This window comes from Leguminivora glycinivorella, chromosome 26 (genome assembly GCF_023078275.1).
Source record: "Leguminivora glycinivorella isolate SPB_JAAS2020 chromosome 26, LegGlyc_1.1, whole genome shotgun sequence".
Classification (NCBI taxonomy): Eukaryota; Metazoa; Arthropoda; class Insecta; order Lepidoptera; family Tortricidae; genus Leguminivora; species Leguminivora glycinivorella.
In genome coordinates, this window is record NC_062996.1 from 5,292,338 (window position 1) to 5,307,956 (window position 15,619).

The 15,619-nt window shown below is 40.8% G+C and overlaps 1 protein-coding gene across 2 annotated transcripts; it reads left to right on the forward strand.

Annotated features, from left to right (window-relative positions):
* Positions 1-459: 459 nt before the first annotated feature.
* Positions 460-9,098, forward strand: LOC125239848 (interleukin enhancer-binding factor 2 homolog). Of its 2 annotated transcripts, none has more exons than XM_048147570.1 (9): positions 460-890; positions 1,448-1,576; positions 4,087-4,218; positions 5,162-5,317; positions 6,117-6,209; positions 6,533-6,675; positions 7,160-7,300; positions 8,213-8,382; positions 8,961-9,098. In XM_048147570.1, exons 1-9 carry the CDS (start codon positions 717-719, stop codon positions 8,987-8,989), a joined length of 1,167 nt encoding a protein of 388 aa, XP_048003527.1. In that variant the 5' UTR covers positions 460-716; the 3' UTR covers positions 8,990-9,098. The 2 variants fall into 2 exon arrangements, with proteins under 2 accessions (XP_048003527.1, XP_048003529.1); XM_048147572.1 differs by having other exon boundaries at positions 8,964-9,098.
* Positions 9,099-15,619: the final 6,521 nt, after the last annotated feature.

Below are 15,619 nucleotides of genomic sequence, written 5' to 3' on the forward strand. Positions count from 1 at the left end.
CAATATTATTCTGTTAAAACTTTATCAATTAAGAAAATAGAAGTTCTTGATATAAAAGCTATAGCAAAAAGCAAAAACGACGAAGTGTTTTGTTTATTTTAACTTTTTATAATATATCTTATGAAACACTTCGCTGAGTATTGACAACATTTTTAAATAATTATTTATGAACACGTTCTTTATTATTTTGTCACTGGCAACATTCAAATAATATAATGTTGCCAGCAAATGTGATAAATTTACCACTTTTCTAGGGTGAGACATTTTATAATTCAGTTTTTTGTAATATTATATTCTAAGTTCTTCTGATGTTTCTGAGAACAATATATATATAAAACAGTAGTTATAAAATAGGATTTCAAAAATTAGGGTAATAATATAAATCAAACCCTAAAGGTTTCATTCCATTGTATTCTTTGCAAATATAAACGTGGTCATTTTTGATAATAACCGGCAACATTGCTCCTAACCTCGTTCAATCAATGGAAGACCGCGTCTCTTTTTGCAATTTAGCATTTAGCTAATTCCTGTGTTAACGTAAATTATTGACGAAATATTGTGTTATAAAGTACATTAGTACTGTCCATTACTCTCGTCGGAACCTAAGTAATTGAGTAAAATCATTTACTGACAGTATTACCGTGTGATTATTGAGCGGTCGTGTCGGGGCCGTACACTTCCTGGTTTTCGTTTGTTTTCCGGATTTTTAGTGAAAAATGGTGCGAGGAACGGGTAGAGGCGGCCGTGGTATGCCGGGGCGCGGTGGCATGGGCCGCCCGCCGTTCAACAGGCCGAGGGTGCTCTTATTACGCCCTCCTTTTGATTTGACAATGGCGGAGCCTGCTTTCCCGAGATGTAAACCTGCCCCCGATGACTCTGCGCTTACACAGGTACCGTAATACCCATAGAGTAGTAATAGAATATAACATTAGGTCCATGGTAAAACCCAAGTTTACTGTTGACTTATATTTTCTTGCTTTACATGATAATGTTAGTATCACTTTATAAAATATTTACTTGTCCTAAAATTTGTGTTTTTTTTTTCCTTAAGAATAGTGAGTATTACATTTGAAACTTAAGTTATTTAAAAGTATCAAATGTTGCACATGAAGAAAACATACCTTTGGCTTTAATTTAATATTTTATTAGAGTGATGGGAGTTTGAATTTATATATTAAATGTTATGAAATCTAATTCATACCTATAAGAAAAGCAAAAAATGGCTTCTCCAGCCTAATCAGTAAACTGTTTTATTTTGCATTTCATTTATTTCATGTAAAAACCTAGATTTTGTCATCGAAGATCATTTATTTCTTCAATAAGGTACACTTTAAAATCATGAATTTAATCATTAAACATATAAATAATTCCTTACAATTTTTATTTAAAAGGAATCTCTTTTAATGTTATGAAATTGTCACAATTATTTATACATTGAATATTGCAGGCCCTGCTTAAAAGGCATGCAGAGCTATGCCCGACCCCAGCGGAGCAGTCGGCGGTCCTCAGCCTGGTGACCAAGCTGCAGACTGTGCTTGACAACCTGGTGGTGGCACCAGGAGACTTCGCTGCTTGTGTAAGCATTTACTTTTATTTTGTTTATGATTTTTCTCTGCGTATTCAGGAGCAAATTGATACAAACTGTTTCTAGCAGTTGATAACACCTCTGCAGCAATTAGTAACTTACAGTTAACCATATTTTGTATAAGGTATGTCTATCAAACTTGTACTACAGTAAAGATGATAACCCTGAAAATACAAGCATTATGCTCATAAATAATATATGACACTTTTCCTAAAAGTCCAAGACACTAGTGGTATAAATTAGGGTAGTTTCCTATACTTAAAATCAAATATTTTATGCAGTGCACGAAATTAAGCACCACAATTAGAAGAAAAATATGGATAGTAGTTATGTGTTTATGTGTTCGCGGTCCCGGGTTCGAATCCCGGTAAGGGCATTTATTTGTGTGATGAGCACAGATATTTGTTCCTGAGTCATGGATGTTTTCTATGTAAATAAGTATTTATATATCATACTAGCTTTTGCCCGCGGCTTCGCTCGCGTTAGAAAGAGACAAAAAGTAGCCTATGTCACTCTCCACCCTTTCAACTATCTCCTCTTAAAAAATCACGTCAATTCGTCGCTCCATTTTGCCGCGAAAGACGGACAAACAAACAGACACACACACTTTCCCATTTATAATATTAGTATGGATAAATCGTTGTCTGAGTACCCACAACACAAGCCTTCTTGAGCTTACCATGGGCCTCAGTCAATTTGTGTAAGAATGTCCTATACATACATACATACATACATACATACAATCACGCCTGTATCCCTCGAAGGGGTAGGCAGAGCACATGAAACTACTCAAATTTCAGTGCCACTCTTGGCAAATAAGGGGATGACAGAAAACGAAACTGACATTGCAGTGACAGGTTGCCAGCCTCTAGGGTGTGCAAACCGGTTAACCGGTTAACCGAAAAACCGGTTAACCGAGACTTTTTGGCCTCTGTTTAAAACCGGTTTTTATAGCCTCTAACCGGTTAATAACCGAAACTATTTATTTCTCAAAATTTGGAAAATTAGGCATTAAAAGGTTCAAAAATACGTAATTATTTAATGTTTTGTAATAATAAAGATTTATTCATTACTTTTCATTGACAACATTATTATCTGTAATGATTTTATTTTAAAAATTAGTCCCGAGTGTACTCAATTATACATTTTATACAATACAGTAGAGTCCGGTTAGTATATTACGACTCCGCATAGACCTAACGTCCAACCTCTTACAACGACATAAGCACAGGTATTTATTTGGTTTTCGTATGTGATAGTATGAAAGTACATCCGTTTATTACGACTCCGATTTTAACGACCAGCCGCTTTTTACGACACATTTTACACAGAATCCGTCCGTCAAGTCCGGTTGCAACGACGAGCGACAACGTCTTTAGTTTTACTAGTAAATTGAGGAAACAAAGCTACTTCCACCCGAGCACGGCCCCCTGTCTTGCCCACAACAAGTAGCAAGATTACATTGTGGCCATGTAACTTTTTGAAGTATTGCTTTTATACGCAATCGAAAAATACAAATTGGGTTCTATTTAGCTCACAAGATAAGACCCGAGACCGGAGGCGAACAAATTGTCAACATTTTAATAAACTAGCTTTACTTACAAATGATGAGCAAGCACGCATAGTCGCATACTAAAAAGGACTTTCCTAACTAAACAAGTCACAATAAAATAAGGTATTAATACTATGATAATAATATTAATAATTCCTTGTAAATAAACCTATTGATTGAAATGTTTTAGTAATAGAGATGTAGATATTACTTTTAATTAAAAGAAATGAAATTCGTTTTGTACGACATCCGGTTAGTACGACGTAATATCAGCGGTCCCTTGAGCGTCGTTGTAACCGGAGTCTACCGTATATTTCAAACTATATTTTTTAAAACAAAGGTATAATGGAGATCTTGGTTTTCTTACATCAATTGCTTGTGTATTACTAGGGGCTCTGGGAGCTGTACACCTTCGCGACATGCCTAGAAAACGCAAAACTGACGAATCACATTCAAACCACACAAGCCTTCTTTAGCAATTTCCGCATTTACCAAATTTCCAAAAACTGGATAAAAATGATCTTCATCGTGCAAGTAATACCTGCTACGATATCATCAACATCAGAATTCTTAAAGGTAATGGTAATTATTGCGTAGAACGGCCATTTACTAAAAAATCCTCAAACCCGGTTAATAACCGGTTAACCGGTTTTGAAGGAAAAGTCTCGGTTATTAACCGGTTTTTTAAGTTAACCGGTTTTTGCATACCCTACCAGCCTCTCGCCTACGCCACAATTTAACCCACATCCCACAGTCGCCTTCTACGACACATACGGGAAGAAAGGGGGTGGTGAAATTCTTAACCCGTCACCACACGGCCAATGTCCTATAATATTTATTTATTTTATTTATATTTATGTATGTTTAATTATAATTAGATGTATTTATTGTGCTATATTTTATATGCTGATCTTCTAAACATTAATTTTAGCCATTTCAAATGTTGTAGCAACTGGAGGAAGTGAGGCAAGTGGGCTCGTACAAGAAGGGAACTATGATGGCAGGCAAGAATGTGGCCGATATTGTGGTCATCATGAAGACGCTGCCCACTAAGGAGGCTGTTGAAGGACTGTCTAACAAGGTAATGTATGATGATGATGATTTTATCCTGTTGTCCCTCATCAGGGGCATAGGGCTCTCAGGAAGGATTTCCACTGTTACCGGTCCGACGCGGCCTCCTCCAGGCGCGGCCAGCCGAGGCCCACTGAGCCAGCCTCCTTTTCCACCGTGCGCCTCCAGGTAGTCCGTGGGCGACCTCTCCCCCTTGATCCGGGAATATTCCAAGTCAACCCTTGCTTGGACAGGTGGTTGTTTGGTCTTCGTAAGACATGACCTACCCAGCGTCATTTCCGCAGAAGTATCTCTTTGGCTATAGGGTTTTGTCCAGTCGATTCCCACAATTTCGCATTAGATATGGTCCGTGGCCAGAAGACTCCAACGATTCGCCGCAAACACTTGTTTGCAAACACCTACAGTCTTCTGCTTATGTCTTGTGTCACGGGCCCACAGCCGTACAGTAGAACCGACTTGACATTGGATAATGGTAATGTATAGACTAGGTTTATTGATTTCTAAATATTGGTTGCCCATAGTTAAAAAAATAATTGGTGTACCTAATATTAGTGTGTTGCCTGTGCTGTGCCTGTATTGCAACCTGTGGGTATGAACCATAGTTTTTATAACAGTTTTAATACAATAAGTAGGACATGTAAGGTCAAATTCCAGACACTAAATTTCTATTCCAACTGCATGCATATGCTTTCCCTTATATTCTTAAAACATAGGAAACCTTTGTCAAATTCTGCCTCTTTTTAATAAGCACTTATGTCAATATGACCTAGGACAAACAAAGGAGGCATACTGAAAGGATACCACTGTAAGACTATAGCGTAAAATAAAAAAACTTCAAAAAAAATATAAGTAGTTGTACATTGATAGCATTTAGCACGCTAAAATATCAGTTTGCTTCCTTCCAGAGGCTTGTTACACTGGACAGTCATTTACAAATAGCCATTTGTTTACAGGTGACAGAAGAGCTGAACAAGTTGCTCGCAGCCGAGGGCGGGGGCTCCGTGGCGTGCAGCTGCCACGAGCGGGGCTTCACCGCGCAGGGCGCCGCGGCCGCCGTGCGCGTCCTCGTCACCACTCTTCACCACAACTTGAGGAAACTGGAGCCCGAGGTATGTAGATCTGTCAGAGGCCTTTGACACGGTATACACCCTAATTTAAGTCAAAATAGTGGATGGAAAGAAGACTATTGTGTATGTAATTAGTCTAAAAGTTGTGATTACGCTTCAAATTGCGTTCATAATGTTAAGAATGGGTGTTAGTTTAGTAGTTACAAGCTTATTTTCCTTGGTGTCCTCCAAGGATGTCACCTAGGTCCAACAGCTATGTGTGGTACTTTGCTTGTAAATTTTGAAGTTAGGCTACTAGAGGTAAGTGTAACGAGAACGGGGGCTCTGTGGCGTGCAGCTGCCACGAGCGGGGCTTCACCGCGCAGGGCGCCGCCGCCGCCGTGCGCGTCCTCGTCACCACTCTGCACCACAACTTGAGGAAACTGGAGCCCGAGGTATTTGTTATTGTAGTCCTGAGGCACCCCAGGGCTAAAGGGCCTTCACAGTCTCGCGCCACGCCTCCCTATCTTTAGCTACCATCGTGGCCTCGCTCCAGCTAAAACCGGCCGCTCATAGCTGTGCGGTATGTATGTAGAACTGTCAAAGGCCTTTGACACGGTCTACTCCCTAATTTAAGTCATTTTAGTGGAAGCAAAGAAGACTATTGTGTGTAATTAGTCTAAATGTTGTGATTACGCTTCAAATTGCGCTCATAATGTTAAAAATGGGTGTTGTTTTAGTAGTTACAAGCTTATTTTCCTTGGTGTCCTCCAAGGATGTCACCTAGGTCCAACACATATGTGTGGTGGTTTGATTGTAAGTTTTGAGAATCCTTTGTTTAAAATTAATGTTTGTCTTGCAGGTTCACCTGGAGTACAAGGTGATCAGCAGCCACCTGGCCGCCATCCGCCACAGCCGCTGGTTCGAAGAGAATGCTCACCACTCTTCCATCAAGGTACATATAAATTATCATTATTTCATGAATTTAGAATTTCAAAATCTTTGAGTAAGTTATATATCCTGTGGGAGGAGAATCTCAATTCTTTGAAATCTTTGATGATGGGATTATATAAGAATAGAAGATACATAAATATTTTTGGTAGTGTCCTCGCCAAGACAAGTCAAGCGAAGCGCAAGGGCACTACCTACCTTTTCTCGAAGTGATTCGTCTTTTTTATGTGTACTTTTATGTAGTACTGTTTGAAAATAAATTGAAATAAAATAATAGCATGTTAAACTGTCCTCTCAGCATAAATTCTCTCTCTTTTCGCAAATTAGGTGTTGATCCGCCTTCTTCGCGACATGTGCGCGCGTCACGCGGGACTCGAACCCCTGACCCCGTGGATGATCGACCTGCTTGCCCACCACTGCATCATGAACAACCCTCAGCGGCAGGCTCTGCCTATCGCCCAAGCATTCAGGTTAGCACACTGAAAAACATGTAAAAGGTATTTGGAGCTAGAGTGCGTCCTTTAGGTACTCAAAAAAAAATCGGTGATGTTTAGGTAACATAATTTATAACACAGAAAATTTTGCCTGGAATGGCTATTAGACTTTCTGTTAACTAAACGAATTTACATTTAATAACTTAAATTTCTGGTTTTATAAAACTAACATTTACACAATCTGTAGTTAGTAGTTGTAGCTATTTACTGTTGGCAACACCACCGCCTCTCCACGCTCCACGCCGCATCGGGGATTCCCCAATAAACGTTTGCATACAAATCACGAAAAACCGTTGTCGTATTATTTTTTTCATCCGAAAAAAAAACATATTTAGAAAAAAAAACCATGGAGCTTGGTTTTTTTTTTCATAATTCTGAAAAAAAAAAAATGTTTTTTTTTTTTTATTTGCAACCCTACATCACAGACACGATTTTATAACTTTTTTGTTTGTGTTTTTAGACGCGCCCTGTCCCTGCTAGCCGGAGGCCTGTTCTTACCAGGCTGCGCCGGCCTCTCCGACCCGTGCGAAGCCGCGCATGCTCGCGCCCACACCGCATTAGACCTACAGGCACAGGACAACGCCGCCGCTACGGCTCAGACGTGAGTACACAGTGGATCACTATCCCCGCTTTAGACCTGCAAGCACAGGACAATGCCACCGCTACGGCCCAGACGCGAGTACACAGTGGGCCACAGGGTACACAGTGGCTCACTGTCCCCCGCTCTAGACCTGCAAGCGCAGGACAATACCACCGCTACGGCCCAGACGTGAGTACACAGTGGGCCACAGGGTACACAGTAGCTCACTGTCCCCTGCTCTAGACCTGCAGGCGCAGGACAACGCCGCCGCCACGGCCCAGACGTGAGTACACAGTGGACCACAGGGTGCACAGTGGCTCACTATCCCCCGCTCCCCAACCTGCAAGCACAGGACAACGCTGCCGCTACGGCCCAGACGTGAGTACACAGTAGATCACAGGGTACACAGTGGCTCACTGTCCCCCGCTTTAGACCTGCAAGCACAGGACAACGCCACCGCTACTGCGCAGACGTGAGTACACAGTGGCTCACTATCCCCCGCTCCCGACCTGCAATCACAGGACAACGCCGCCGCTACGGCCCAGACGTGAGTACACAGTGGATCACAGGGTACACAGTGGCGCACTATCCCCCGCTTTATACCTGCAAGCACAGGACAACGCCGCCGCTACAGCGCAGATGTGAGTACACAGTGAATCACTATGGGGGCTCTAGACCTGCAAGCACAGGACAACGCCGCCTCTACTACGCAAACGTGAGTTCCTATCTCTGTCTCACCATAGCCTCTCCCTCTCGTACACTGCGCTCGACCTGCACACATTAAACACTTCGGTAAGTATTCTTAAAATGGAACGCACACTTTTTATTACACACTAGTTCGTGGAATCCAACTTCTCGCTGGCTAAACAGCCAATAGACGTGCAGCAGCAACTGTATTAAAAAAAATGTTTCTATGAATAATTTATTTTTCAGACTCCTCCGTGTCGTCGCTCGCGGTGGTCACCGCTACGTCCTCGGCCTCCAACTCTTCGAAGGAGGCAAGGACATCTCCGGGGAAATAACTGTCTGGGACGGCGTGGTGGTGTCCCCCCTCGCCCCGGCTTACAGCGACGCGCCGGAGCCCATGGACACTGATGATAAAGGTACAGTGGATCACGGGTACACAGTGAATCACTCTTCTAAAGTGGCGTGATCTTGAGAAATAACTGTGGGACGGAGTCGTCGTCTGGCCTCGCCCTGACTTACAGCGACACGCCGGAGCCCATGGACACTGATGATAAAGGTACAGTGGATCACGGGTGCACAGTGGATCAGTAGATATAACTGTCTGGGACGGCGTGGTCGTGTCCCCCTCGCCCCGGCTTACAGCGACGCGCCGGAGCCCATGGACACTGATGATAAAGGTACAGTGGATCGCGGGTACACAGTGAATCACTCTTCTAAAGTGGCGTGATCTTGAGAAATAACTGGGACGGAGTCGTCGTGTGGCCTCGCCCCGGCTTATAGCGTCCCCCCCGAGCCTACACTGATACTGATAATAAAGGTACAGTGGATCACGGGTACACAGTGAATCACTGTCCAACACCCTTTGGACAGTGATTTAGTCCCGAAAAAACGTTTTTTTTTTTAATTACTTAAATATAACATTTAAACTAATCGGAACTTGTTATTGTGTGATGTTTCTGTTTAATTTGAATTAATTCATTGTAATTTGTTTCAGAAGAAGAGCAAGATGGAGTGGCGGCTTGAACCAAACTTTAAGCATTACTTTAATTCTAGTATCGGATCTTTAAGTATGACATGAGATGAGACCTTACTTTAAGCATCGTATGAGATCTTTAATAAATTCTTATTTAACTATACTGTTTTATTTGCGTTTTATCCTTTGCGCCTGTAAGAATGAGCCGTTTTGGGCCGTAGAATAAATTTAATAATAATAAATAAGAAAAGAGATAAATAAATATTATAGGACATTCTTACACAGATTGTCTGAGTCCCACGGTAGCGGTAGGCTCAAGAAAGCTTGTGTTGTGAATACTCGGACAGCGATATAAATACTAATATAGAAAACATCCATGACTCAGGAACAAATATCTGTGCCCATCACACAAATAAATGCCCTTACCGGGATTCGAACCCAGGACCGCGGCTCAGCAGGCAGGGTCAATACCGACTACGCCAGACTGGTCGTCATTATCAAAGTAAGATGACAAAGAAAGAATGAGAAGTAGGGTGTCAAGTATCAAAAGTGAGACCCAAAACTGGAATAATTCAAGTGTATAATTACTATATAATTATAATAAGAGTAGGGGAGCCCTAGAGGGATATTTTGTAGTTACTGGAGCGTGTCAGATTACGATCGATATTTTTCTAGCCCAAGACGTCTCGCGTCTTACTTTTAACCGTCTATTTAAATCTACATTTATCAACTTTGTCAACACAATGTTTTCTTAGAAACCCCTGGCCGCTATCAACTTTCAATTCCAACAAGTAGATATCTACGACTTTTTTTTCTTTTAATTATAAATGGGCTTACTCTTGGCCACAGACTAGCCAAAGGCAAAGACGTGGCCTACGATGGAGTGAGCTCGCCCAGAAGATACCTGTTCACTCTTGATTTGAAGGTTAGAATAAACTTTTAGAGGTTACACTTACACCACAACTTACACGCAGTGTAGCTTTGAAAAATATGTATGTGTATATATTAGATTTTGCAGGTTGCATGCATAAAATATCGTGACAATTACCATGAATACTCGCTAAATTATTACCGACAAGTGGTGATTAGCAAGATTTGTATCACCTATTTTAATAATTCAATATGTCAACTGAAAATATGTTTTGCTATTATAATAGTTGTTTTCAACAATCTTATTCCAGTACTATTTTTACCACGATGTAGTAGAATAACTGTTGATTGGTGCTTCATAGTCATGTTAGCCACAGCTAAAATAGTTATTTGTTATACAAGGGGGCAAAGTTGTATTTTAACGCCGAGTGTGGAATTGAAAAACGAGCAAGTGAAAGGATTCTATAGTTGAACCACGAGCGAAGCGAGTGGTTCGAGAATAGAATCCTGAACTTGCGAGTTTTTTAACACACGAGAAGTAAAATACATTTGCACCCGAGTGTAACACAAAACTTTTCCCTCACTATAGCGAGGAAACTACAACGCAAAAAATGCGTTTATCACTGCTTCCAGTAGTTCCACAGATGGTATCCCACTGAGCATGAAACTTACAATAACTTGCAGTAAGTTTACATACCTCACATTTGTAAGTTTAGAATGTAAGGTCGGAGAAATATGACAACAACATTCAACTTATTGGTAATTTGAAACTTTCAGAAAATTAGTAGTGCTATATTATTGTAACATGACAAATGAAAACTAATATTATAATATTGCAAGGATGTTTTGATCACAAGTTATTTAAATGTTCATTTATTACATTGCTGCAACAAGGTATTAGCTATATTACATATGCAACGTTACAGCAACATTAACTTTTAAACATCAAGTTTTCAACGTTACTTAAATGTCTAAACTTAAAGTTTCCCAAATGTTCAAAATCAATATTACTGCAATTGACCACTTGAAATATTGGTTTTATGCAGTTGCTGCAATATCACAAATTAAGATTTACTTCAATAAAACCTTTTGATATAACCGGTATATTTATTTTGTAACATTACAGGTAATTATAAATACAATGTCACAGCAATTGTTTTTTTTTAAGAATTAATTTCTCAATGTTGCACCAATTTTAAATAATAACGTTTATTAAACATTTAACATCAATATTACAGTCATTGACCGTTTTAAATATATTTTTTATAATTTTGCTGCGTTATCACAAATTGATATTTCCTTTAATGAATCTATTTTAGAATCTATAAATATTACCCGTATCAAAATAGCATAACATCAGGGCAAATTATAAACACAATAGATGTTTTAAGCTAAGTATATTAGATTTTTCAGATTGTTTTTTTACTGCTCGGTGGGTAGGTATTAAGGGTAAGTTACATCAAGGACGAATTTCATTTCGAAACCCCTATACGTTTTGAAAGACCTATGTTGGATATCCAACGACTCCATCACGAACCACTCAATAGATTCATCCCACAGAATTTAGTTCTGTGATTCATCCCCAGCATGCAGTTTACTAGTCTCACGCGGCCCGTCCGCGCGGATCGCGACCAATTTATATGATGATGTTGTCGTCCGCGCGGACCCGGTCCATGCCACTCTAAGTCTAAACCGCTCCCTGAAGTTAACAGTGTTAACTTAACACATAAATCCAGTGCGGATCGCTCCGCGCGGTCGGCCCGCGTGACGTAAAACCAGCCTAATCCGAGGGTGAAGCTAGGAACATACTACGCGGACGTACGTCCGTCGTAAATCGACCGCGGACGGGAATCTGGACAATGAAATTACACATAACCGTGCAAACTATCGGTCGACGGACGTGGACGTGGCCTTGAGCGCATGGACGTCCGATCTAAATCTGGCTCGCTGGATGTTTTGTTCCGTGCACACTGATCGGTCGCGGTCGCGGTCGATTTACGACGGACGTCCGCGTAGTATGTTCCTAGCTTAACGCTGTAGGTACGAGTATAACGAAGTTAGTGCGTTTTCACATTATCCATTCCGATATCGGATGTATTGAACCGCTATTCCATTCATTACTGGCGACATCTTGGATTTTTTCCATTAAAATCCTTCCGACATCCGATATTCGGATCGGATAATGTGAAAACGGCCTTACGTGTGCTCCCTGGCAGGCATTAAGTATAGTCGAGCGATAAACGATGATGTTTTTTATCATTTATCGCGCGACCATACTTGCCTCCCCACCATAGGGCCTGGCCACATGGGCGCGTTGCGGCGACGCACCGCAAAAATTCTGCGTTGCGTTGCCGCGCCGCCAGTTTTTGCGGCAGGAAATCTGCGGCGCGGCACCGCGACGCAAGAACTCGCGGTGCGTCGACGCACCGCAAAAACTCGCGGCGCGGCACCGCAACGCAGAATTTTTGCGGCGCGTCGCCGCGCCGCCAAAACTGGCGGTGCGTCACCGCTGCTCGCAATTGTGAACTGTTGTGTTCGAATTAAACTTCGTGTCGTTTATATTTAACCCTTCTTTACTTGGTGATGGATTTTTTTCCAAGCATCACAAACATTGAATCAATAGTAGATTTAGTACAGTTTTTCACGATAAAATACTAAGCAATATTGGAATTTTTCAATATGCTATTAAAAATCATCTTTTTTTAGTTACGTTGTTTCATATTAAAAAAATGGTGATAGATTTTTAGGGTTCCGTAGTCAACTAGGAACCCTTATAGTTTCGCCATGTCTGTCTGTCCGTCCGTCCGTCCGCGGATAATCTCAGTAACCGTTAGCACTAGAAAGCTGAAATTTGGCACCAAGATGTATATCAATCACGCTAACAAAGTGCAAAAATAAAAACTGGAAAAAAATGTTTTATTAGGGTACCCCCCCTACATGTAAAGTGGGGGCTGATATTTTTTTTCATTCCAACCTCAACGTTTGATATATTGTTGGATAGGTATTTAAAAATGAGTAAGGGTTTACTAAGATCGTTTTTTGATAATATTAATATTTTCGGAAATAATCGCTCTAAGAGCGCTTTCAAAAAATCTGCTTGCTCGCATTTCGACGCCGGCGGCGCTGGCGTGCGCCTGTGTGCAGACGCACACTATAACCAGAAGCATAACGATTGTAGCCTGCGGTACAGACATAGCGTGCGATCCTCTTCGAACCAACCTTACGTGCGGCTAGAGCGAAAGGGATAGCATTCATGGTCGGTACCGCCACGCCGTCAGTAGCGTTGCGGACTAACCATTATTGATACTTGCGTAAAAACACCACCATATATATTACATATTTGCATACATGATTTCGTGCATAAATACTTGACCTTTTAGTTTAATTATTAAACTTATCACAGTTTTTTTTTATTAAAACGTGTGTAGCCTTGGAAGAAATAAATTAAAAAACTTTTATAATATAATAAATTGTGTATATAATATTGTCTTCTGTCACCGCGATAGTTACTCATGAAATAAATTTATGGAATCAGATTATATCGCGTATAATGAATATAATCCGTTTTCTTAGTTTTATTTCATTTTGTATATGATATGTTTTCTAGGTTCTTTTCGGTGAAGGAAAACATCGTGAGGAAACCGGACTTATTCCAATAAGGTCTAGTTTACCCTTTGGGTTGAAAGGTCAGATGGCAGTCGCTTTCGTAAAAACTAGTGCCTACGCCAAATCTTGGGATTAGTTGTCAAAGTGGACCGCAGGCTCCCATGAGCCGTGGCAAATGCCGGGATAACGCAAGGAAGATGATGATGTTTTCTAGGTACATATATATAATGGAACTAAGATCGGTTTTCTTTAATTTTAAGTAGTTTTTTTTTATATTTAAAATGTGTTTTTAGGGTTTCGTAGTCAACTAGGAACCCTTATAGTTTCGCCATGTCTGTCTGTCTGTCCCTCCGTCCGTCCGTCCGTCCGCGGATAATCTCAGTGACCGTTAGAACTAGAGAGCTGAAATTTGGTACCAATATGTATATCAGTCACGCCGACAAAGTGCAAAAATAAAAAGTGGAAAAAATGTTTTATTAGGGTACCCCCCCTACACGTAAAGTAGGGAGTGATTTTTTTTTTCATTTCAACCCTAACGTATGATTTATTGTTGGATAGGTATTTAAAAATGAATTACTGAAATCGTTTTTTGATAATATTAATATTTTCGGGAATAATCGCTCCTAAAGGAAAAAAAAGTGTGTCCCCCTCCCTCTAACTTTTTAACCATATATTTAAAAAATATTTAAAAATCACAAAAGTAGAACTTTATAAACTTTCTAGGAAAACTGTTTTGAACTTGATAGGTTCTGTAGTTTTTGAAAAATATGGAAAACTACGGAAGAGCCGAGCGGCTATTTACCAACGCGGCTTTAAAAACCGGCCGAGAGCGTGTCGGGTCACGCTCAGTGCCTACACTGAGCGTGGCCCGGTTTTTAAATATTATGTTGTTTTAATTGCATGGAGCACAGGAAGGTCCACATATAGGTATTAGTTTTTTGTAAGGAAATACAATACGCTACGCCTACCTGCTTTAGTTGACTGTTGACACACTGAGACAGTGGATGCGCCAGAGTATAAAAGAGTGATTACCATCTCTTGTCAAAGATCTTGTTGAGACGAATCAAACGAACCCAAACACGAAGTGGTTTCAAGACCTGGTCGCGGAATACTCTTGACTACCTTCCAGCTTCATCATCAGATCCTGGGTACCATCTCTTGTCAAAGATCTTGTTGAGACGAATCAAACGAGCCCAACCACAGAAGAGTTTCAAGACCTGGTTGTTGAATACTCTTGACTACCTTCCGGCTTCACCATCAGATCCTGGGTACCATCTCTTGTCAAAGATCTTGTTGAGACGAACCAAACGAGCCCAAACACGAAATGGTTTCAAGACCTGGTTGATGAGAACTCATGACTACCTTCCGGCTTCATCATCAGATCCTGGGTACCATCACCTCTTGTCAAAGATCTTTTGAGACGAACCAAACGAGCCCAAACACGGAGTGGTTTCAAGACCTGGTTGATGAATTCTCTTGACTACCTTCCAGCTTCATCATCAGATCCTGGGTACCATCTCTTGTCAAAGATCTTGTTGAGACGAACCAAACGAGCCCAAACACGAAATGGTTTCAAGACCTGGTTGATGAGAACTCATGACTACCTTCCGGCTTCATCATCAGATCCTGGGTACCATCACCTCTTGTCAAAGATCTTGTTGAGGTGAATCAAACGAGCCCAAACACGAAATGGTTTCAAGACCTGGTTGATGAGAACTCATGACTACCATCTGACTTCATCATCAGATCCTGATGGTACTCATACTACTATTGTCAAAGATTTTGTTGAGACGAGTTAACCTAAAATGATATTCAATAATAAATAATACTTACTAAAAATATTAGTCAAGTTAATTAGTTAGTTACCAAAGTCGTCAACCCAAGGATCAAAGTTTTCGGTCGCAGTATACATGCAACAGTACAGCCAAACACGCACACAAGTGCGGTTTTGGACACGGCGGGTGCCGCACACAATGACAAAATAACTTCGCGATCGTCGAGCCGCGTGCGGAGCGGACTAACATACGTCCTGCCTCTACAAGCTCTGCCGCGGTACTGACATCGCAAGCGCGCGTAACCGGTAATAAGGAGGCATTTTTAAAAAATCGTCAAAAATATTAAATTGCAATTAATAGAAAACTTTTGCATAAAATCTGTTTGAGTAAGCGTTGCAGATTATTTTTATATTAAAACTACTTCAAAAA

Coding starts and splice junctions, on each gene's coding strand:
- LOC125239848 (XM_048147570.1), top strand. CDS start 717: ATGGTGCGAGGAACGGGTAGAGGCGGCCGTGGTATGCCGGGGCGCGGT. Junction 4,219..5,161: donor TTGAAGGACTGTCTAACAAG/GTAATGTATGAT, acceptor ATTTGTTTACAG/GTGACAGAAGAGCTGAACAA. Junction 6,676..7,159: donor CCTATCGCCCAAGCATTCAG/GTTAGCACACTG, acceptor TTGTGTTTTTAG/ACGCGCCCTGTCCCTGCTAG.